The sequence below is a fragment of the Sebastes fasciatus genome, chromosome 14, assembly GCF_043250625.1.
Source record: "Sebastes fasciatus isolate fSebFas1 chromosome 14, fSebFas1.pri, whole genome shotgun sequence".
NCBI classification, from domain to species: Eukaryota; Metazoa; Chordata; class Actinopteri; order Perciformes; family Sebastidae; genus Sebastes; species Sebastes fasciatus.
Window position 1 is genome coordinate 3,145,789 of NC_133808.1, and position 23,660 is coordinate 3,169,448.

Genomic DNA, 23,660 nt, shown 5'->3' on the forward strand with positions numbered 1-23,660 from the left:
TGAATAACAACTTTCTTATACCATTTAACTCATCCACTCCATCACCTTTATGTTGTACACAAAGTAGATGAAAACCAACGTTTGAGATTAGAAGGTAGCTACCTAGAAGCTGACCTGACCGCACCTGATCCGACAGTAACAGCTGCTGTGGCTGGCTAAAGTGTTACCAACTGCCAAAGAATCTGACTGTGGAGTCCATCACTGAGCTTCTCAGCCCTTCAAAAAAGCACACAGAGAGGGCATATAACCGTAACTTGCTCACATATGTGTACCTCCACTTTGCAAGCAGCTTTGAACAACACAGAAAGAATACACAGCGATTACTGAACGTTATAGCACAACGTCTTATCAAACAGCCCAGCTGCATTAAGCTGCTCAGCATCCGTGATCTCAACGTGACGGATTCGAAGAACCAGACAAATTTAGCCAACTTAGTACACACAATCGTCTCACTCTTGTTAGCTTATAGTAACAACAAATAGAGCGCTGCAGGAGGAGGACACAGAGCATCCTGAGGGGCAGACAGCACCCAGCTCACTCTCTGTTCAGGTGGAGGGAATCAGGACACAACCTGAGGCACCACAGGCCAGAGAGCATCTCCACTCACAGAGCACCTCTGCTTTCACAACAGCTTCTTCAAAGCTACAATCAGACTGGTGGCAAAGGACATTAAAGAGGGACACAAATACCCCACACCTCACCTCCATAAAGACATTAAAGAAGGACACAGATACCCCACACCTCACCTCCATAAAGACATTCAAGAGGGACACAAATACCCCACACCTCACCTCCATACCATTATTGAGACACAGTACACCTGAACTGAATGGACTGAAATGCTGTGCAATATGCTGCCTTCCACTGTCACACTGTTGAGAGCTACAAGTTCATTTAACATGGTCATGGAGCAGATATACTGTATACTAGTATTGTTGGGGTATCGTTCCTATGCAGAGGGTAGTTTAGTTTATTTATTGACCACACTGAGGGCGTTTTATATTTTAATAATTGATTTATTTATTGTGTTGAGTTGAATGTGCTACTTCTTTTGTACTGTAATTACCTTGTGCCTTTTCTACCTTTTTTCTTTTCTTAAAGCTGACTCGGTTTAAACTGCTCAGAATTCCAACGTACTTCGAGGTGGCAAATACAATTGCAAATAAAACTCTTGAATCTTGAATCTAGTGGACAGAAGTGGTTTGATCCCTGTGTGTGTGCTCAGGTCGTGCCTAGCAACTAGAAGACGCTGTAGACACGCCACAGCTAGCTACCGTTAGCTAACTAGCTAACCCACTGTATTAACTCACCAGGCTACCTAACAGTTAATGGCTGGTGAATGCTAGCAACTAGTTCTTTGGTTCGTGGTTGACCTTAATGGCTGAACTGCTTGGTACAACGGCAGACAGATTGATGGCTAGAGGAGAGCTGCAGAGGCAGGAACGTTAGTGACTGAGGAGTTGATGTTAGCTAGCTAACTTAGTGGTTAGCTCACATAAAGTAGCTCATGCTAATGTTGCTGTATGAGCCAGATCCCCGGCTCGTTTGTTCCTGTTTTTAAATGACGTGAGACCGGTTGGCCTTTTCACATGTATTGGCAAAGGTGCCTTGTGTTGCTATTTAAACCACCGCCAGCTTGCTAACGTTATGGTAACATTAGCATCTCAGTCTCACCTCACTGAAGATGTCGTGCAGGTATCTGAACGGCGGCTTGCTGAGCAGCTTCTCCGTGAGATGTGGTTTCTTGATCACTCTGCCCAGCGTGTCCTGGGTCTTCTTCACCACTGTTCCGTTCATGGCTGCAGTCCAAAGTAAAGCTAAGAAGCTTCAACAAGCAGCAGAAGAGACAGCAAAAACTAACATGGAGTGAAACAAACTGGTGGATCTGTCGCCTGGTTGCTATGTCAATATTCTGCAATCCCACAATGCAACACTGATGCAGACTGCGCCTGCGCCGAGGGTTACGGTTGCTAAGCGCTGCTTGTGACCATAGCAACCGGATAGCAACAGCCAAGAAGCTACAACAAAGCTGAGCTGAAGTAGAGCATCCAATGAGAGATAGATAGATAGATAGATAGATAGATAGATAGATGGATAGATGGATAGATGGATGGATGGATGGATGGATGGATGGATGGATGGATGGATGGATGGATGGATGGATGGATGGATGGATAGATGGATGGATGGATGGATGGATGGATGGATAGATAGATAGATAGATAGATAGATAGATAGATAGATGGGCTTCCCTTCCACAACATCCATCACCTAAGGTGCATGGAGGTCAACCAGGACCCCAATACATTTGTATTCAAAAAGCACCCATTAAAACAGAAATAGAAAAGAATGATATGAAGTCATTATACAAATTGATTGACAAAGTAATGACAAATTGGAATGATAGAATAAAGCACCTGTGAGATAAGACAGGTATGACACCCCCCCCTTCTGACTACTAGACAGAGCTAAGTTTCATTTCAGCTCTTTTCTTGGTTGGCAGTGGCCTTGCTAATCTTTGAATAGTGGCAACATCATTTTACTGGAAGGAGGAAATCAAAAGAAGAGGTTTTGAGGTCATTTGATATTTTGACAGTATGACATAAGCTTTCAGTGGGGTTTTTTTGGTTTTGTTTTTTTACAAGGATTTACATATACAAACGTTTTTTACTGTTAATATGAGAATCACATGAAGGGTGGTCCATTAGTTTGAAGAAAAAAATAACAAATATTTTTTTTGTAACATGTGAAAGTGTAAGAGTAGGATTTTTGAGGCAAGACACCCCCCTAATTTGGGGTAAGAAGCACCCCATGTGAATCACTGCTAATGTTAGATTTCTGAGAACACCTTCATCTAACAAAATAACATAGCTAACCAACAGTAAAACAAAATGTATGCTATTATATTATTATCTAATTAGCTGACTTTTTTTGAGATAATAACGTTAGCCTATAGCAGGGGTCAGCAACCTTTACTATCAAAAGAGCCATTTTAGGCAAAAAAAACAAACAAACAAAAATCTGTCTTGGGCCACAAAACATTTGAGCATTGTGATGAAGTTAACACAGTTTATAGTCTAAGTATATAGTATATAAGTCTAATACAGTGAGGGACAAAGTGTAAATGTACTACGGAGTATTAGGGTCACATTGAGGGGAAAAAAACTGAGATTTCCAGGATAAAATGCTTGTAATATTATGAGAAAAAAAGTCCTAATGTTACGAGAATAAAGTCATGACTTCACCAGAAAAAAAGTTATAATATTACGAGAATAAAGTCATAACTTTATGAGAAAAAAGTTGTAATATTACGAGAATAAAGTCATAACTTTACAAGAAAAAAAGAAAGTAACACATAAAACTACTACTTTTAAAAAAAAAAATTATTGTGTTATAAAGTGATTACAAAACAAGTGAAGACATGTGCAGGGACATATATAAAAAAGACCAAAATATATTATACAGAGAAAGACAAATAACAAAATACAAAAACAAAACAAAACAAAACTAAAACAACACAAGGGGATAAAAGCAGGTTGAAGAATGTGTGTGCGTGTGTGTGTGTGTGTGTGTGTGTGTGTGTGTGTGTGTGTGTGTGTGTGTGTTGTGGATAATGGGTGTGTGTTTGGCATTGAATGAGGTAGTAAAACTACTACTTTATAATATTATGACTTTATTCTCAAAATATTATGACTTTATTCTCGAAATCTCAGATTTTTCTTTTTTTCCCTCAATGTGGCCCTAATACTACGTCGTACCGTCGTACCATAGACCTACAACAATGAGGAATAAAATTGAAAATTTCATAATAGTTATTTATTTCCACTAATCTTTTAAAAAATCCACAGGGAGCCACTGGAGAGGAGCTAAAGAGCCGCATGTGGCTCCTGAGCCGCAGGTTGCAGACCCCTGCCCTATAGCTAGCAATATTAGCTTGCATCTCCCCCCGGGTCATGGGGGAAGATGCTGCTTTATAAGATTTTACATTTACCCCAGTCTACCCGCGGACCCCACTTGGTAGGATGAGGGTTAAAAGCTCATGAATGCATGAGTGGTATAGGCCTACCAGTATATATATAAATTATATATTTTCGAACACCTTAGAGGACTGCTATGAGGTGTCAAAGTCAGCAATCAGAATGGACCAGGTAAAGGGTTAAAAAGATGTCTCATGTAGGCCTATAGATGTGTGACACGGTTGCAGAGTCTATGATCTCAGTTCTAGCAATTAAAACAATGTGAGTCAATGACAGATTTGTCCTCTTGATTTATAGCACACTTTGATAAACCTGTTTGGTGAGTGCAGTTAAATGGAACACATCTGACAAAAGAGAGAGTATATCAAAGTTGAAGCACAGACGCTTGTTGCTTCCCGCTGTCAAGGTAAGACATCTACTACATGCGACTTCAAGGTCACAAATACTTGAATTATGAATTTCCTTTTCTATAATAATTATCGAAGTGTTTGTATAATAGTTAAAGGCCTCCTACTGAGCTGAAAGCGTGTCACTGAAAACGTTGTGTATAATTAGAGATTGTTTTAATCCTACTTTTTGACACAGATTTTTTTCTTTACTTATAGTAATGGTACAGTGATGTATTGTATCAGTTTTTATTTAGAGAAAGAAAGAATCAGTCACAGGGAATATTATAACGTGGTGGAGGTTTTAATGATTGTATAGTTCTTCCTTAGCTGTGAACATCAGCTTTGTCAAACTTGTTTGGTGAGTTGTCATTGCCGAGGAAAACAAGAACTGCAGATATCTGGGCTGTTAGCAAACCCTGTGATTGCAGTGGGTAAAAAAAATGTCTTTCAAATGAACACCTCACTGAATTTCAATGTAATCTAATTGGCAAATGTCATCGCAGTTCTCTCAAAGGACAGGAAGTGATGCTTCGTTGGGTCTTGTTCGCTTTGTGCCTCGGTATCTGTGCCAGTGCCAGTGCCAGTGCCAGAAAAGAGGCAATAAAAGTAGCGGAGCCTTCGCCCTTGTCAAGAGGTGAGCATCCTTTTTTTTAAGCATGCACAACTGCGTACCTTCCATCTAAAGAATCACTGACTCACTGAATGTAATATAGCTTGGATTTGTGTCACAAGACACAAAGATAAAGTCCTGAAATTGAATTAATATTCATTGACTTCAGTGCTGTTTTTGTCCTGCAGGATGGGGGGATTCTCTTGATTGGGTCGAAAGTTATGAAAAGGGCCTGGAAATGCTGGAGAACAGGTGAGTCTCTACACCTCGATAACAACCTTGAATATTTGTTGATTCTGTTTGGATATGAGTTTTAGGTGTGAGAACAGAATGTAAATGTGAAAGTGCATTGTGTGCATTTTGTTTCCTTGATCTGCATCCTAAAGGTTGAAGCCTTACAGATGGCATGCATATGAATTGCTATTGCCTGATTACACAGAAAGCAGAACCTTATCAGCTACAGCTCCTAGAAATACAGATTTGTAGTTATGGATACCTTTGAAGGTTCTTTGATGATATTTCAAAAGTTTGAATAGAAAAACACATTGTGATATTCTTCTTATATATAGGCCTATATATATATATATATATATATTAGGGCTGTCAAAGTTAACGCGATAATAACGTGCACATTTTTTTAACGCCACTAATTTCTTTAACGCATTAACACAATTTGCGATTTTTAGTCTGTAGCGGGCTCAGGTTTTAAAGCTAGAGGAGAGAAGATACTGGTATCATATGAAACTAGAAAACCTAAGGAATCCATTGGTACCAACCATGTCATACTAACTTGTCACGAAGGAGGCTAAATAACGCTACAAACTTACACTAAATTTTAGCGAGGAAAAACTGACATGGACATTTTCAAAGGGGTCCCTTGACCTCTGACCTCCAGATATGTGAATGAAAATGGGTTCTATGGGTAACCACGAGTCTCCCCTTCACAGAAATGCCCACTTTATGATAATCACATGCAGTTTTGGGCAAGTCATAGTCAAGTCAGTACACTGACACACTGACAGCTGTTGTTGCCTGTTGGGCTGCAGTTTGCCATGTTAAGATTTGAGCATATGTTTTATGCTAAATGCAGTACCTGTGAGGGTTTCTGGACATTATTTGTCATTATTTTGTGTTCTAATTCATTTACAATAATAAATATATACATACGTTTGCATAAAGCAGCATATTTGCCCACTCCCATGTTGATAAGAGTATTAAATACTTGACAAATCTCCCTTTAAGGTACATTTTGAACAGAAAAAAAAGTGCGATCAATCTCGATTATCTATGGACAATCCTGCGATAAATCGTGATTAAATATTTTAATCAATTGACAGCCCTAATATATATATGTCCATTATGTTCATATTGTTTTATTCATGTGTGAATACCATACCATTAGGTCTATTTATATGCTAAATGTGAACAGGATATGTTTTCATTTTAATGCGTCCATAAGGATTATGAGGTGACTTACTAGTTCAAATTGGATTAAAATATTGTATCATGCAGAACTACATCTGATCTATTACTAATGGCAAAATAGCAAAATAAAAGCATAATAAGTCATTATTCTTTTAAAATCTGGCATTTGATTTCTCAGGGATTATGTTGTGTAATACTGTGTTCACACCCATCATTGTGCTTGTTGTGTTGAGGAATGTGTTGAGTTGTTTCTCTGTGGTTTTGCTCTCACAGTAAGAAGCCTCTGATGGTCATCATTCATAAAGAAAACTGCACGGACTGTGAAGGTACTGTAGCTGAAAAATATTGAACATAAAAATATATGCACACCCTGCACTGTCCTTCATGGGGAACACTATGGGGAACACTATGGGTGCATTCCTTCATACCTGCCAAACAGGAAATGAAAATGCATTAGAATCATATTCATTCATTACAAATGGTTCCCAGGAATTAAAGCTCAATGGAAGTATCCACTAACACATAAACAACAAAGACCACCTACTGTACTGGGCAAAAAACATTTTTTGTTGCCTAAACCTAAATAAGATGTAGTTTTATCGCCTAAACCGAACTGTTTTTTTTTGCTTAAACCTATCGAAGTTGTAGTTTTTTCCCCCCTAAACCTAAAGAAGTTGTAGTTTTGTTGCCTAAACCTAATAAAATTGTAGTTTTATTGCCTAAACCAAACTGTTGTTTTTTTGCCTAAACCTAAGGAAGTTGTAGTTTTGTTGTCTAAACCTAATAAAGTCGTGGTTTTATTGCCTAAATCTAACTGTTTTTTTGTCTAAACCTAAAGAAGTTGTAGCTTTGTTGCCTAAACCTAAATAATATGTCGTTTTATTGACTAAACTAAACAGTTTTTTTTGCCTAAACCTAAAGAAGTTGTAGTTTGTTGCCTAAACCTAAAGAAGTTGTAGTTTTTTTGCCTAAACCTAAAGCAGTTGTAGTTTTATTGCCTAAACCTAACTGGGTTTTTTTGCCTAAACCTAAAGAAGTATTTTTGTTTGTGTTAAACACGTTACGTTTCATTCAGTTTCACAACGTGTTGCTTCCCTTGAAGTTTCCCTTTAACTTTTACAGCATATAAGGCCCCTATTGACCCATATCTATGGTGATACGGCGACTGATAACACCTATTTATTTGCCTGATAACAGTCGAATCGGGTGCTTTAACTAAGTTGGGTTTCATAAAATTTCAATTTAGCAAATTGTGTAATCTCTGGCAAGAAAAGTAGACATTGATATTCTGTACTGTGGGTCCAAACTGCAAAACTTGTTTCTAACTTGCCCGTCTATCAAAAAGTCAAAAAGTTAAGCACATGGGCCAGAAGTTTATGAGCACACTCTGTAATAACTGAAAATGATTGACTATGTTTACACTTTCATGCATATGTACTCTTTTTTTACTTTTTATAATTGTTTGCAACAGCGTGTTTTTTTTGGGAGTAAAGTATTACTATAATGATTATTTTAAAGCCAGTTCTTTTCTTCTGATCTTAACTCTAAATGCTAAACTGAATTATTTCAACAGCTTTGAAGAAGGCATTTGTTGCGAGTCATCCCATCCAGAAAATGGCCAAAGAGGATTTCATCATGGTCAACCTGTTGGTAAGTATATTGAGCATAAATGAAGAAATCTTTTTTTTTTTTCAGTGTAAAACAGTGTGTAGAAATTGCAGCAAGTAGTGAAAAATACTGACTGAGTGCATTGATATAAAGAAGTAATGTAATGATTAGGGCTGTCAATTGATTAAAATATTTAATCATGATTAATTGCAAATTAATCGCACATTTTTTATCTGTTCAAAATGTACCTTAAAGGGAGACTTGTCAAGTATTTAATATTCTTATCAACATGGAAGTGGGGCAAATATGCTGCCTTATGCAAATGTATGTATATATTTATTATTGGCAATCAATTAACAACACAAAACAATGACAAATATTGTCCAGAAACCCTCACAGGTACTGCATTTAGCATAAAAATAAGCTCAAATCATAACATGGCAAACTGCAGCCCAACAGGCAACAACAGCTGTCAGTGTGCTGACATGACTATGACTTGCCCCAAAGCTGCATGTGATTATCATAAAGTGGGCATGTCTGTAATGGGGAGACTCGTGGGTACCCATAGAACCCATTTTCATTCACATATCTTGAGGTCAGAGGTCAAGGGGACCCCTTTGAAAATGGACATTCCAGTTTTTCCTTTGGCGTGTTATTAAGTCATTTAATTAGTCACATCATTTAGTGTGACATCATCGTTTCATCTGATACCAGTATCTTCACTCTAGCTTTAAAACTGAGCCTGCTATAACCTAAAAATCACAAGTTGTGTTAACGTGTTAAAAAAATTAGTGGCGTTAAAACAAATGTGCGTTAACACATTATTATCGCATTAACTTTGACAGCCCTAATGATATAGGATTGTACTGGATATGGAGTTCCTGTAGTACAAGGAGAAGTATTTTCAAACAGTTAAGCATGGGATTTTATCAGTTTGTATGCATTATCATAATCACTATGTTAATTGATGTGCAATATAAATTACTCAAATGTCTTCAGGTGAATCGTGGACACTGTAACAATATCAAGCATGATTAAAAGTGATGTGCAAAGAAGAATAGCATCAAGAAATGACAATCTGCTTAATACTTTATACACACAGACTATAGAGACTACGGACAAGAATCTGGCCCCTGATGGCGACTATGTTCCCAGAATTCTCTTTTTTGGTAAGTACCTACACCATTTGTCATAATTTAGAATTCATGTAATCAGTATTAAGTCTAATAGGACAGTCAGCTGAAAATGTGAATTTCCCCTATCATGGTCCTATGAGATTCAAACAGACTTGGTCAAAGCAGAACATATTTACAATCCTCTCTCTTTCTTAACTCTCTGGGATCCTTCTCCCATCTAATGAGCTCAACAAGAGTATTAACCATTTGTGCCCGCAACTGAAATTTTTTATTTCCTTTTGTAGAAGTGTTGTATGGGCTTGACTTAGCACAAATGCGAAGCTTTAAAGTGAGTTTCTTATCATACTATATCTAGTATTTGGACACATGGGACTACTGCTTTTACAATAAAGTGCTGCAGGGATGACATACTTTTGTAGGCCAACCTGGAATTAGCATCGCTCTGGTTCCCTTGACAAAAAGGACAGGATTTTTCCATCGAGTTTTGGATTATTGCAGAAAATAAGCTCCGTGGCAAACAAATGTTGATGATACTTACACGTTTTGTTCAGCCAGGTAATCTTCACAAATGAACACCACTTTTATGATTTTTGAAGCGTAAATGCAATCGGCAGTGGTAAAAAGCTAACGTTAGGCAATAAACAAACTACACCACGGTCGCATGAACGTGAGTATTCACAACGAGGCTGTGAAGGAGGACGTGTCGGCGTGATGACGTTTAGTAGTTGCACTTAGCCACTTGTTAACAACCGCCTTTTTTAAGACACAAAGGCTTCAAAATTCACGAGTGGGGTATTATTTTATGTATTTTATGTCGTAGAACAAAACGTTAAAATCTCTTCAGCTTGTTTTAACCACAGACCTCATTTAAGGCATCTAACTACAAACCCATTCAAAAAACCCATTGACTTCGAGATGAGTGAACAGGAAGTGCTAAAATGCTAACTCATTTCCAGGTTTTAGGACTCATTCCTGCAGCACTCTATTGATTCGATTATAAAAGCAGTAATCGCATGTGCCCAAAGACTGGATATAGTCTATATAGAAAATGACTGTATCTCAGAAACTACAAGGAGCACAATCAAGTATTTGTATGAACAAGTTGGATATTAAAGATATGCAAAGAAAATGTTTCATATGGAAAACATTTAATAAACACAATTATAGCATTTTTCCTAATTTTTCAAAGATCAAAGTGTGATTTTTCATGTGATCTAAAAATTTCAAAGTTGTACTGTTAGATATTTGCCCAAAGTGTGCAAGACTTTTGACCAATCAAAACAAATGTTGTGGCATTTTTCCTTACCATACTAAATAGTCCATGGGCACAAATGTGTTAAAATACAGATTTTTGCATTCTTTAGAGCCACTCAAAAATCTTCCAGTAGTGTGTCTCTTTAGCATAATAAGGATTCGGGCAGAACAGATGGCATAGATATGGCACTGATGAGAAGGAAAGGAATACAGGCTAACATACTCGGTAGTTGTGTATTCTTAATGATGGTGTGGGAAGTGTTGGGGAAACTGGAGCTCCTGCTTTTCCACTCAGTCCCAAATAAGCATTTATTTGGCTGAGTTGTCACCACACGGCTTCTCACTGAAACTGACACCTGCCATCTGTCTTTCTTACACATGTGGTAACAACAGCCCGAGAGTTATTACAATCGCATCATGTTGATCCTCACCTGTCTATGTGTCATTCTGCAGGTCCATCTAAGACTCTGCTCAAAATCGGAGGAAAGTACAGCACTCGCGAATACACCTACGACCCTAGTGACATGGTACACTGTGAGTAACTGTCCACTCTCTCTAATGGGGATTCACCTGTCAGCAACGTGAAGACAGACTGAGTCTTTTTAACCCTCATCTTCCTCACTCAATTTTTTGACAGCGAGGCGGGAAGAAGTTTTGCAGCTGCCGTGCTCGAACTGCTTTTTAGAGATACTGTGTCATTCTCTCCTTGTGTCCAATTTGCTGAATGAAGTTTTTGTTACAAAAAACAGAAGGCAGGGTGCTTTTAAGGTAATGATTAATTAAAGCTGCAGTAGGTAGAATTGGAGCAAATACGATTTAAAAAAAAGTTCTTTTTATAAAACGCTCACAACTACAAAAAAATCATGTGTCCTTCGGTGCTCCTAACGGCGTCTGCAAGATTTCACAGACAGGAGGAAATCAAGCACTCAGAGCCTTGCCATCTCTGAGCAGCTGTCAATCACTCACAAACGCCAATCAAACGGTCAAACTAGGCAGCGCTGATCAAATATGAATCAATATTATGTTACATCTTCTTCTGTTATTTCTCGCGTAAAATGTTTTCAGAAACATCTTGTAGCGTACTGTTTAGCTGTAAAATGAGAAAGTTTGTGACCCGGCAGCCATCTTGAGATCAGTTGAGGAAATACCAAGCACTGCCCACCAGCCGGAGCAAACTTTCTCATTTTATAGCTAAACAGTAACAAGATGTCTATGAAAACATTTTACATGAGAAATAGGCATTACAGTAACAGAATATTGATTCATATTTGACCAGCGCTGCCTAGTTTGACCGTTTGGTCGTAGTTCGCGAGTGATTGACAGCTGCCTCCGTTGAATGAACAGCCAATAGGAACGCTCTCTCTCTGAAATGACCTGTGATTGGCCAAAGTCTCCCGTCACGGGCTAGATTTTTTTAAAGCCTGAAAACAGAGCCATGAGGAGGAGCAGAAGTCTAGTTATCTCTCAGAATAATTACAATATGCTGAAAGGTTATTATGGGATTTTTGCCCAATGATGGCAAAAACATTCTGCCTACTGCAGCTTTAACAACAGTGACACAATCACTTAAGAGCTATTTTACATGGTGCAATAAATGTGATTTTACCGAGGAAAAAGAGACAAACTCAACAATGCCCCGGCAACACAGATTGGCGCTTTGAAAAAAAACAACATTCTGAATAATAGAAAACACGTATTCACACAAAATACAGTAAATGTATGCATGCCAAATACTAATCGTAGCTCAGCACCCTGAGGTGGAAACAAACAGCACCTGCATCTTATTTAGCAATGCAAAACCTATATTTCTAAGTAACTGAAATCATTTTATATGATAGTGCTGACTATACAGGGCTATTTAACTTCATTCAAGTACCTCTTTGTCTTAATTGGCAATTCTATCTTATTTGGGGTTATGTTTAGCTGGGTAGAAGGGACATGTTGTGTTACAGATCCGTCATTGTGCTTAGAAACTTATTCTAAGCTTTGAAGTTTCAAGACAAAAACATCTTATTTCAAGTTTTAGTCTTTTGTTGCGTATAAGTTCATCATAAGTTCATCCTTTCAACCTGTCATATTCCACTGATAACAATAGTGCTTGAGATGGTTTACATCTCATTCAGTTATGTAGATAATAAAACTACAGTCTAAGAGTAATTATTAAACCTAAAACCCTTCTCTGATGATGAAATATTATCAACCAGAAAAGCACATAGTGTACTACAGCAGTGATTGCAGGTGTGCTGCTCTCCAGCCATGCTAGCAGATCTGTCCCCTTTTTTCTTTTTACTTTCAACGGATTTTTCATGCTTTTTCCTACGAATATCCAGCAACTCATGACGTACGTGTCAATTTCCGCTCCAGTCTTTTCGAAAAAAACGACTTAGTTAGGTTTAGGAATATATCGACTTGGTTAGGGTTAGGCAACAACACTACTTAGTTAGATTTAGGAAAAGATCGCAGTTTGGGTTAAAATAACCCCAGAAGTGCTTAAGAACTTCAGTACGGAAGTTACGTGACGAATAAATTAACTTTGACTTCTGGTTTCAAACAGGACACGAGCACCAGTCTCCTATAGGTGAAAGTCCTGTGTTTTTTGACCCACACATCCACCCCGATCTCCTCCCTACATCCCTCTTTATACTTCCCGGTTCACAATTACATGGATTACATACGAATGGATTTCGTATGTAAAAAATTTGAAATTCGTGTCTATGTACACGAATCAATACATTCAATTTCGTGACTATTTCATAAACTGCTGTGCGACTGGGCCGGTAATTTAATCTGTGTGTAAAAGTGTGTACTAGTCGGCTTGTAATTTAATTAACTGCACTAAACAAGCAGTCCTTGAAATAACCTTTTTTACCTTATTTTAAGATTTCTGGACATCCTGACTTGATACAAGAAATCTTATCAAGTGAAAATCACTCAGTGCATTGGCAGCCAAATTTGCTTGTTTCAAGCTAAAGAAAGCTCATATCTAAAATGTTTTTACTTACATTTGATGGGGCATTTTTGCAATGCATCTTTTATCTGCAAGGAAAAGAGTTATAGTCTTTATTCTAATTTGCCTTCTCCTTTTCAACAGTGTCCGTAAACATGCAGCAGGCCAAAGCCCCGACGCATTCTGAACTCTAACACGGTTCAATCTGACATCGGACTTCTCTCCATCCTCCAGTCATGCTGGGAAACCTACTCAGTGGTCAGAACCGAGCTCTTCAGAGCTCCATAAAACAAAAATAAATGAGTAGAAAGTAAAGTGTCTGATTTTTTTTTACATCATAATTGTGCTTATATAATCCTGGGGGTATTAAAGCTTGCATGCAGGATGACTTAATAACTTATAGTTGTTAAGTTCAACTAAATTCAAATCAATTTTATAATTCAAAAGCATGGTAGTATCGTGCTTAGAGCTTTTAAGGGAATATTTCCCTTTTGTATTTGCATTTTATGAAGATGAAAACATCAGGAACACAATAAATATATTTAGTGCAAGTGAGTGTTACTACAGAGAGCCTGGGTGTAGGTTTTCAGAAGGACTGTGGACTTCACTTCAAAAATTACATCTTGAAGTGAATGTTTTATCAAAGTAAACAACAAGGAAATAGTGAACACAATCTCAGTAGATACTAACCAGAAAACATCTCACAGACAGTGTCATGTTTTAATCACTAGGTGGCAGTATAATAAAGATGTCCATGGTCTTCTGACTTTTTCCAGTGAAATCATATTTGTACTAATTATTGTAAATGCTAATTAGCATATTAATTAGGTCTGATTATATGTATTATATACGACTTACATTTAGAGCATAAGCACAGGTAATATACCATATGTTATTGGTTTCTGGACAATTCTCTGAAGACGTGCATCTGGGCTGAATCTGTGTTTCTCTTGTTAAATGCTCCTCCCTGACAACTGCAAAAATACCATTTCTAAACAAGCCCGGCCTCGACAGAATGGGACCGTGCTGCAACGCCACAAATAGCCCAGATGCAGTTTTTCTGCTGTCACAGCTAGGATTAATGAGCTGTTTTTAATTGTTATGGCTGCTAGTGTGTTGAGCATTCCTGTGCCTTCACCTCTGGAAAGAAAAGTAAGCCGAGTGGTACAGACATACATCAGAAGGAGCGACTCAAATCCTCATTACAACTAATAAGATGCATCCTGAAAACCCAGAAAAACAAGAAAACACAGAGCATTTAAAATGGGTCAGTAAGTTTCATTCCTTAATATTATTTTCCTTAACATCTACTGAAGGAGCTGATCACTGAGGAATGATTAAATTATTCACACTTTTGTTGCATTTTTTCCCCCTCTTTCTCCTTGTGTGCCTGCTTTCCCCTCATGTTTTTCAGATTTCTGTCTTTCAGTTGGACCCAAGATGATTCGTCAGGAACTCCTGAGATTTTCCAACTGTCCCCCCCCCCCCCCCCCACTACTTTTCTCGAGAAATAGGTCTCACGGGCTTACACTCCTGGGTTCATAACAAATGTGTTTTCTACTCAGACTTTCCTATATCCCCGTCCTGGTAATTCCCTGTCTGGCTCATTGCAGTGCTGTTTCAGTGTAAAGTGAAAGAAATTCTGCTTCCAGAATCCTTTCCAACACTCCATGCCTCCAAAAAACTGTCATATTGTGCTTTAAGAATATAAAATCAGTCTAGCATTACTTGACAAAAATACATATCATTTAAAAAAAAAAAAAAAACTCACTTATTGACAAGTTATTACCAATTACCAAGACAACCTTCTTAAATAGGAAATGTTTTACTATATAAAATACATAAATACACAAAAAGCACATGCGTGAGACCACATTATATATTTCATATGGACAAAACAACATTTTTACAATGACCAAACTTTCTCTAGGTTCTCTCTCAAGCGCAAGGTTGTTCCACTGAAGCGTTATCCATTTTCTTTAAATATCAACATGTTATATGATATTATATATTAAACTTGTTGTCAAATCATTCAAAAAGAGAAGAAGAAGAAGAAGAAGAAAATGTAAACAACGGTCTCTGTGCTGGTCGGGCCGGGGTGCTCCTCATCGCATTGGCTGGTGGGTAAAGATGGTGGTGGTGTCGGGGGTCTCATCAGCTGTTCCAGGAGTCTCCCTATGAAACAGAAAAACACTAATATAACACCAAATGTACAACCTCTATGTTCTTGGCAGCTATATGATGACAATGGATGAACAGTCGAGAAGGTTCCTGTAATAAATATCATTAAAGAGGACCTACTATGCTTATTTCCAGGTGCATACCTGCATTTTGGGATTATATAGAACATGTTTACATGCTTTAAAGGGGACATATTATAAAGAAAGTGAGATTTTCATGTTTTTTTATTATAAAGCAGGCTTAAATTCTATATGAATACTGTGAAAGTATCGAAACACTCAATCAACAGATAAATACACACAGCCCGTATTCAGAAACTGAGCTTTTGAAACAAGCTGTCAGGATTTCTGTCCATTTGTGATCTACAATATTTAGACCCTTTACGCAGTTTTAAACATAAACATTCTAAATGTGTCCCAGTTTATTTCCTGTTGCAGTGTATGTGAATGTCATCAACTGACAGGAAGTACACATGGACCCAAGCTGTTGCCTAGCAATGTAATTCTGTTGCAATTCCGTTGCAATTCCGTCGAAATGCGCTAAAACGGAGCGTTTAAGACAGAGGATAAATACAGGTATATTCCAGCCGACAGTATGAGGAAAATAAAGGTTTTTTAACATTACAGCATGTAAACATGTTCTAGTAGAAACACAAAAATACAAGTATGAACCTGAAAATGAGCATGATATGGGACCTTTAATGTTCAAAAAGCGCTTTATTTTTCACATGCTGGCTGTGCTGCAGCACCTCTTTTCACCCTCTGAAACGCTCTGTTTGAGCTCCACCACACACACCCACAAAGCCCAGCCTGCCCTGATTGGTCAGCTGGCCCACTCTGTTGTCATTGGTAAACCGAACCAAACCCTTCGGACTCTGCTCCAGCTCCGCTCTAACTAGCTTTGTTTGAGGGCGTGCCAAACTAGTCATCTTCTCTTCTCTGTCATCATGGTAATCCTGGATGTTGAGTGACAGTCTTCCGCGTTGTTGCTTCTTGTGGATCGTAACAGCCACCTACAGTGAAAAAACTTGAGACTTGTGTCATAAATGACTGACAAGTTCCTCATTATTCCAAGATTTGAGCTTCCTACCTCAAAACTATATTGTTGTACCCCAGCATTGGTGAGTACCCGTCGTCATTTTGGGAATGTAACCCAAATACTTTAAAGGGGACATATCGTGCTCATTTTCATGTTCATGTTTGTATTTTGGGTTTCTACTAGAACATGTTTACATGCTTTAATGTTAAAAAAACACATTATTTTTCTCATACCGTCTGTCTGAATATATCTTATTCATGATCTGTCTGAAACGCTCCATTTTAGCACATTTCAACAGAATGGCAACAGAATTGCGTTGCTAGGCAACAACTTGGATCCATGTTTACATCCTGTCAGCTGATGTCATTCACATACACTGCAACAGGAAATAAACTGGGACCAATTTAGAATGTTTACGTTTAAAACTGTGAAATGGTCTAAATATTGAAGGTTTGTGACATCACAAATGGACAGAAATCCTAACGACTTGTTTCAAATGCACAGTTTCTGAATACGGGCTGTGTGTATTTCTCCATGGATTGAGTGTTTTGATACTTTCACAGTATTTATATATCACTTAAAGCTGCTTCAATAATGAAAAAGACATGAAAATCTCACTTTTTACAATATGGGACCTTTAAATGTTCTTCAGTACCCTGTAGATACCCAGTATTAACAAAAATACTTATATAGCCTAGTAAAAATAACCAAAAAAATTGATTTTGTCTTATTTTTCTTAATTGGAAATAAAAATCCATGAAGTTGTGTTGATATATTTAAGGAGTTGGCTTTATTGCCGAGAGTTTGATAAGAAGATCCATAGCCTAACACTCCCGTGTCTGTCTGCTCAATATGAAGCTAGAACCTGGAGACAGTTAGCTTAGCATATAAACTAGAAAAAAGGGGGGAAACAGCTTGCCTGGCTCAGTCCAAAGGTAACAAACTCCACCTACCAGCACCTCTACAGCTCACTAATTAACATATTACAGCGTGGTGCAGGAATGAGTCCTAATAGTCCATGAGCCTGACCCCCAAAATTTGGCCGTCGTGCCACTTTGGGGGGACCAAGTCTCATAGTGATTTTTTTAAAGGTCTATGTCCCTAGTGTTGAAAAATGATAGCATTGCAGTGATGGTAGCTTTCTATGTGCTATAACTCCTTTTATCATCCCTCCATCATTAAAAAATATTAAGAGTGGGAAAACAGAAAATAATGGATAGAGAATTCATTTCGTAGGAAAGTTTTTTGAGTTTTTGTATTATTTTATGTTTCTGCTGCTTGGAAAGCCATTTACAAACTGCCCCTATAACAGAATCCAATGCAATGTTCTGAACATTTTATTAGATACAAACTGCACAAAGTTACGTTTATTCTGATAAGAAATGTTGTGATTGTTGTTATTCATGTAATATATCATTTTAAAGCTCTTTTTGTGCTCTTTATGTTGGAACTATCCATGTGCACATCATATACATATAAAGTTAGTTATAAGGGTATTTGCAGTGGCATTCAGAATTTGCCCCATTGCAGCATTAGAGGTCAAAGGTCAAATTATCTTGACCTCAGTGTCATGACAATGTGACCGATGGAGAGATTATAGTCTAAGCCTTACAATGATATATGACTTCATGATATTGTGAGTTGGTTTCCCTCTTTTATACTGGATCTATGTGTAAAATGGCGAAAAAAGATGGACAAATTTTAATGATGGAGGGATGAAAAAAGGAGTGATAGCACATAGAAAGCTACCATTGCTGCAATGCTATCATGCATTTTCCAACACTAGGGACATAGACCTTTAAAAAAATCCCTATGATACCTGGTCGCTCCAAAGTGGCACGATCAACCCCCTGACTATAAAATGAGTTAGCATTTTAACACTTCCGGTTCCCTCGTCTGGAAATCAATGGGTTCTGAATGGGTCTTTAGTTAGATACCTGAAATAAGGTCTGTGGCTAACACAAGCTGAAGAGATTTAACGTTTTGTTCTACGATCTGAAATAAGTTTTTTTAATACATGTGAGCTTTGAAGCTTTTATATGTCTTAGAAAAAGACTGTTCCTAACAAGTGGCTAAATGACACTACTAAACATCATCGCGCCGACTCGTCCGCCATTACAGCTTTGTTGTGTACCGTGGTGTAGTTCGTCTATAGCCTAATATAGCTTTTTACTTCTAGCGATAGCATTCACTCTTCAAAAATCATAAAAGTGGTATCCCGTTGCATATATGACAGGTAGGGGTTCCCATATCACTTATGTCCAAAAAAGCTCAAAGAAAAGGGACGATGCGCCCATAATTCACACATGATCATCATCATCATCATCATCATCATCACCATCATCATCACAGGGCTAGGATTAGCGTGGACAGCTCTAACTTGCAAAAGTTGTCCTTTGACTACTTTAATAAGTGAGGTCAAAACAAAGCAGGAACCCCTTGAATGTACAGAAATACTGTTACATGCTGTCAAACACACACACACACTCAGGTACAAGGTTCTTCAGTTTGACTTTGGGTCCGTCTGTGACAAGGGCACTGGGCTATTAGTCCTCGTTTGCACACTGCTTGGACAATTTAGCTATTCAAATAGAGCCCGCTTACTGGAAAACAGCTCCTTAATGAAGAGATGGGCCGGGTAATATGCCATGAATCTATTCTTTTATTCTTTCCCACACACTCATAAATACACACCGCCTGTACGCATATGTACACCTACAGGTACACGTATGCACTCCTAAACACAAACTTAAATGCGTGGTTTTACACACACACCTCACGCACATATACAAGAGCAGATTGATATTATAATGTGTTCCGAGGGAAACTGGGAGCAATTTTCGCCACGTAAATCAAATAGGTCAAAATGCAAATGTCAGCTTTTCATCCCCCCTTTCCTTTTTAATTATTCTGTCAGGTTCAAAGAGTCTTCATCAGAAAGGAGCTGTTCTGACAAAGGGAGGCCTGAGCTCACAGATAAGCTCAATCTGCGTCTCCTCTTGACACTTTCTTCTCTATACTTAGCCTATCTACACTCCTCTCACACACACACAGCGACACTTAGCATTACCTCCAAGTAAATTACAATGTATCAGTGTGAACGCCGTGCCAAAGAGATGGTTTAGCAATTATACCGGCTGACTGTGGATGTTGAGTCAATTAATTTACACTGTGGGCCGGGGTGCCGTCTTGTTAGCTGATTTTGAAAACTCAGTCGATACAAGATTAAAGTATTGTTGGTTCAGATCATGTAGAATAGAGCCAGAACCAACTGCTTTCCATTATTCTGCACAGATAACTATAAAAGGAAGGATCACCTGTGTTATTCTACAAACTAAGACCAATTAACTTGTTGTTACAAGACAGATATTTTGTGCCATCCATCCATCCATTATCTGTAATCGCTTATCCCAGTGGTTCTCAAACTATGGTACATGTACCACTGGTGGTACGCGTGCTCTCTCTAGTGGTACGCGGAGGAATCTCTGACTATCGATTCCTCTTATTGATGCTTTCCCACAGTTGCGCATGCACAATGAGCATATGCACGCTGTGTCATGTTTCAGTTTTTTTTGGACCGGAATGACGGCGGAGAGAAAAAAAAAGCGCTCAGCAGCATGGCGCTACTAAACCTGAGGAGACGCACCCTATTTTTACCTGATAATGCTACACTGAGAACAACAAATCTGTGTTGAAATCAGCAGGAGGAGAGTTAGTAATGTTATCTGTTTGGATAAATACCGGAGATACGAACGTTAACGGAGGTGCCATTGAGTTATTATTATGGTGCGTTAAAAGTCGGCTCAGGAAAAAAATAATATTGGTTGAAGGTAAATTACAACGTTATCATGATGTGTTCAAATGTAATCTCGTAAAATGTAGTTTTTAGTGAGAAACTTGAATAAATCCAGTTGTTTGAAGATGTTTTCACATCAATATAAAATAGATATTAGAGAGAGATTTATGACCTGTTTAACTTCCTAACACTAGCTTTAAGCAGCTTGCCAAGGGGCTGGAGCCAATCCCAGCTGACATTGGGTGAAGGTGGGGTACACCCTGGACAGGTCGCGAGACTATCACAGGGCTGACACATAGAGCCAGACAACCATTCACACTCACATTCACACCTACGGGACATTTAGAGTCAACAATTAACCTCACCTGCATGTCTTTGGACTGTGGGGGAAACCGGAGCACCTGGAGTAAACCCACGCTAACACAGGGAGAGCATGCAAACTCTTTTGTGGCATTTTCAATCAATTTGATTCTCATTAGTTTTGCAGGTATTAAGACGTTAAAAATGTATGTACATTTTTTCTTTCTTCTTTGGAACTTAATGTCAATCCATGGCACAAACAGTTTCTTAGAGCAAAAAGGCAACACAATAAGGATTAAGACTCCTAATTAAGATTCCCTTTTCTGTGAGGCAATAATCAAAAACTAACAGCATTTTCTAAGACATCCATACAAATTTTACTAAAATAGAAATAAAAAAGAAAGCAATGCGACATTCAATTAAATCATTTATTTTTGCAGGCACAATTTTCGTGTAAACATGCTGCATAAAGCATAGAAGCCACCGGGACTGTACTCGCTAGTGTCCCTTCCCCCCATGAAATGTTATTAATTATAACATGTCAAACTTTTCTTTTTCTTGTGATTATGAAAGGTTTCAAAATCACAACTTATTAAAGTGTAACTGCCTGTGAACTTAAGTAAAAAAAAATGCTGTTTTATGTTGATGTGATTGTGGGGACCTCAGGCCTGAATCTGCTGCAGTGTCCCACTGCAGCTCATTATGTCCCCGTCTCACTGTGTGCCAGGCAGCATCCATCTGGGTTCAAACTACATTATTTGTCATTTGTCATGTGCCATGCATTTCCCTGTTTTATTAAGCATTTTGGAATTTTACAGAAGTGAACTATAAGTATAACTTTCGACAAGTTATTCACTGTATCCATCATGACATTTTTGAAAGCAGGTCAGCCGGTGCAGTACATGGGAACCAGCATTATCATGTTGTTGTGTATACTGTCTGCCTCTTTATGTATTTATGGTAACACTTTCTATGAAGCTCATGTCTATAATGCATTATAAACATACTTATAATACATTATAATCAGCTTATAGCACTGTATAATTATTATTATATGTACTCAAGAATATTCATAATGCTTTATAACAATAATCATCACACATTATAAAGCATTTTATAATGACTTATACAGTCAAGTATCATAATACTTCATAATTGCTGGTCACTCACATATTACACTCACATTATAATGCATTATAAAAATATTATAATTATGACAACTATGGGAATTATAATATACTGTGATCTTTACAATACATTATAATCAGCTTATAGCATAGTATAATTATTCTTACATGCACTCATGAATATTCATAATGCTTTATAACAATAATCACACATTATAAAGCATTTTATAATGACTTATAAGGTCAGGTCTCATAATACTTCATAATTGCTGGTCACTCACATTTTGTTTTTGCAAGGATCATAGTGTATTATAATTCCCATAGTTGTAATATATTATAATTGTTTTTATAATGTGATTATAAATGACTTTAAGTTGTCATTGTTTGCATATTTACAACTTTTTGTGTGCTGTTCTTGCATTGATTTATTGATATATTTTTTACTTTACTTAAAGCAAACAATGCCCACTTAGAGTAATATATAATCCCAACATAATGCATTATTATCACTGTTATAATGTATTATAACTATGGGAATTAAAATACACTATGATCCTTACAAAACAAAAAGTCAGTGAATGACCGGCAATTATGAAGTATTATGATACTTGACCTTATATGTCATTATAAAATGTTTTATAATGTGTTGTGCTTATAACCGTAATTATACAGTACTATAAGCAGATTATAGCACATTATAAGCATGTGTTTATAATGCATTATAGACATCATAGAAAGTGTTACTGTATTTACTTCTAATAGACGGCTTCATTCTTAATTTTCAGTTTATGTGATGTAACATGTTACCCCTCAATGGCAACATGGATGTTATTTTTACGTTTATTAACACGCTTCTACTCAGAGACTCTCTTCACTTGTGTCTTTGCGGTGGACTCGGTGGCAATGGGGTTCGATGCTATCAGTGTATAATCCCCCAGAGACACAAGGTCACAGAGATACTCCAGTCAGCTGAGTAAAGGAGGCTGGAGCCGGCCGAGGTGGAGAGCGGTCTTGCCGTGTGATTCGCCACATATATCAACTCTGTTGAGCAGAAAATTGAAATGGAAATGTGGGCCTTGAAAGAGTGTGGCTCTCATTTACCCCTGGACCAGAGCTAATGATTTGTCATTTTTCTCAGGGGCAAGAGCTGCTGCCCTCGCTCTCACACTCACCAGAGGGCTGGCCAGCCTCTCCATCCTCTACTCTACTGTACTCTGTGTATTCACATACTGTATGGATTCAATTCTAGATTTGTGGCTTCTGTTTAACTCAAATTACAGCATGGCAATTTAGTTTTTTAAGGGATTTTGCAATTTTGTGAAGCTTGTGTCTTTGGTGTTGAATTATAGAAATCTGTCTGAAGCTTCCGGTAAAATGTGTGAATACATACTTAATAGTTTTTGCTAATTAAAACGTGTGTCCGCAAAACATTGAAACATCATTGAAAGAGTCCTAAAGTATAAATATTTAGGCATCTGGATTGATTACAAATTCACCCTTAAACCTCATATTGATGCACTAATAATAAGATTAAAGAGGACCTATTTTGGTCATTTTCAGGTGCATACTTGTATTTTGGGTTTCTACTAGAACATGTTTTAATGTTCAAAAAACGCTTTATTTTTCTCATACTGGCTGTGCCTCTTTTCACCCTCCGTCTGAAACACTCTGTTTGCGCTCCTGCACCCAGCCCAGAGTTGCCAACTCTTTTCCAATGGAAGTAGCTCGCAGCACTAGCTCCAAAAGTCACTAAATGTAGCAAGAAAGTCGGCAAGTCTGCGACACTGACAGTCCGTCCCTTCAGACCTCCCTCCAAAGCCACTCCCCCAAAATTATTATTTTGAACGTAAACAACGAACATGGCTGTTGTTC

At 37.8% G+C, this 23,660-nt stretch overlaps 2 protein-coding genes across 3 annotated transcripts in view; one reads left to right on the top strand and one right to left on the bottom strand.

Moving 5' to 3' along the window:
• The window catches only part of traf3ip1 (TNF receptor-associated factor 3 interacting protein 1), a 32,701-nt gene extending 30,777 nt beyond the window's left edge, over positions 1-1,924 (bottom strand). For both annotated transcript variants that reach the window (XM_074658185.1, XM_074658184.1), the window contains exon 1: positions 1,675-1,924. In XM_074658185.1, the coding sequence (XP_074514286.1) occupies positions 1,675-1,797 (123 nt within the window). In that variant the 5' untranslated portion in view covers positions 1,798-1,924. The remainder of the gene's footprint in view (positions 1-1,674) is intronic.
• A 2,355-nt stretch (positions 1,925-4,279) lies between these two features.
• On the top strand, positions 4,280-13,661 carry agr1 (anterior gradient 1). The gene is made up of 8 exons (XM_074658062.1): positions 4,280-4,383; positions 4,870-5,000; positions 5,165-5,228; positions 6,675-6,727; positions 7,975-8,051; positions 9,112-9,178; positions 10,853-10,933; positions 13,491-13,661. The coding sequence occupies exons 2-8, from the start codon at positions 4,892-4,894 to the stop codon at positions 13,538-13,540; spliced, it is 501 nt and encodes a 166-aa protein (XP_074514163.1). The 5' UTR covers positions 4,280-4,383; positions 4,870-4,891; the 3' UTR covers positions 13,541-13,661.
• Positions 13,662-23,660: the final 9,999 nt, after the last annotated feature.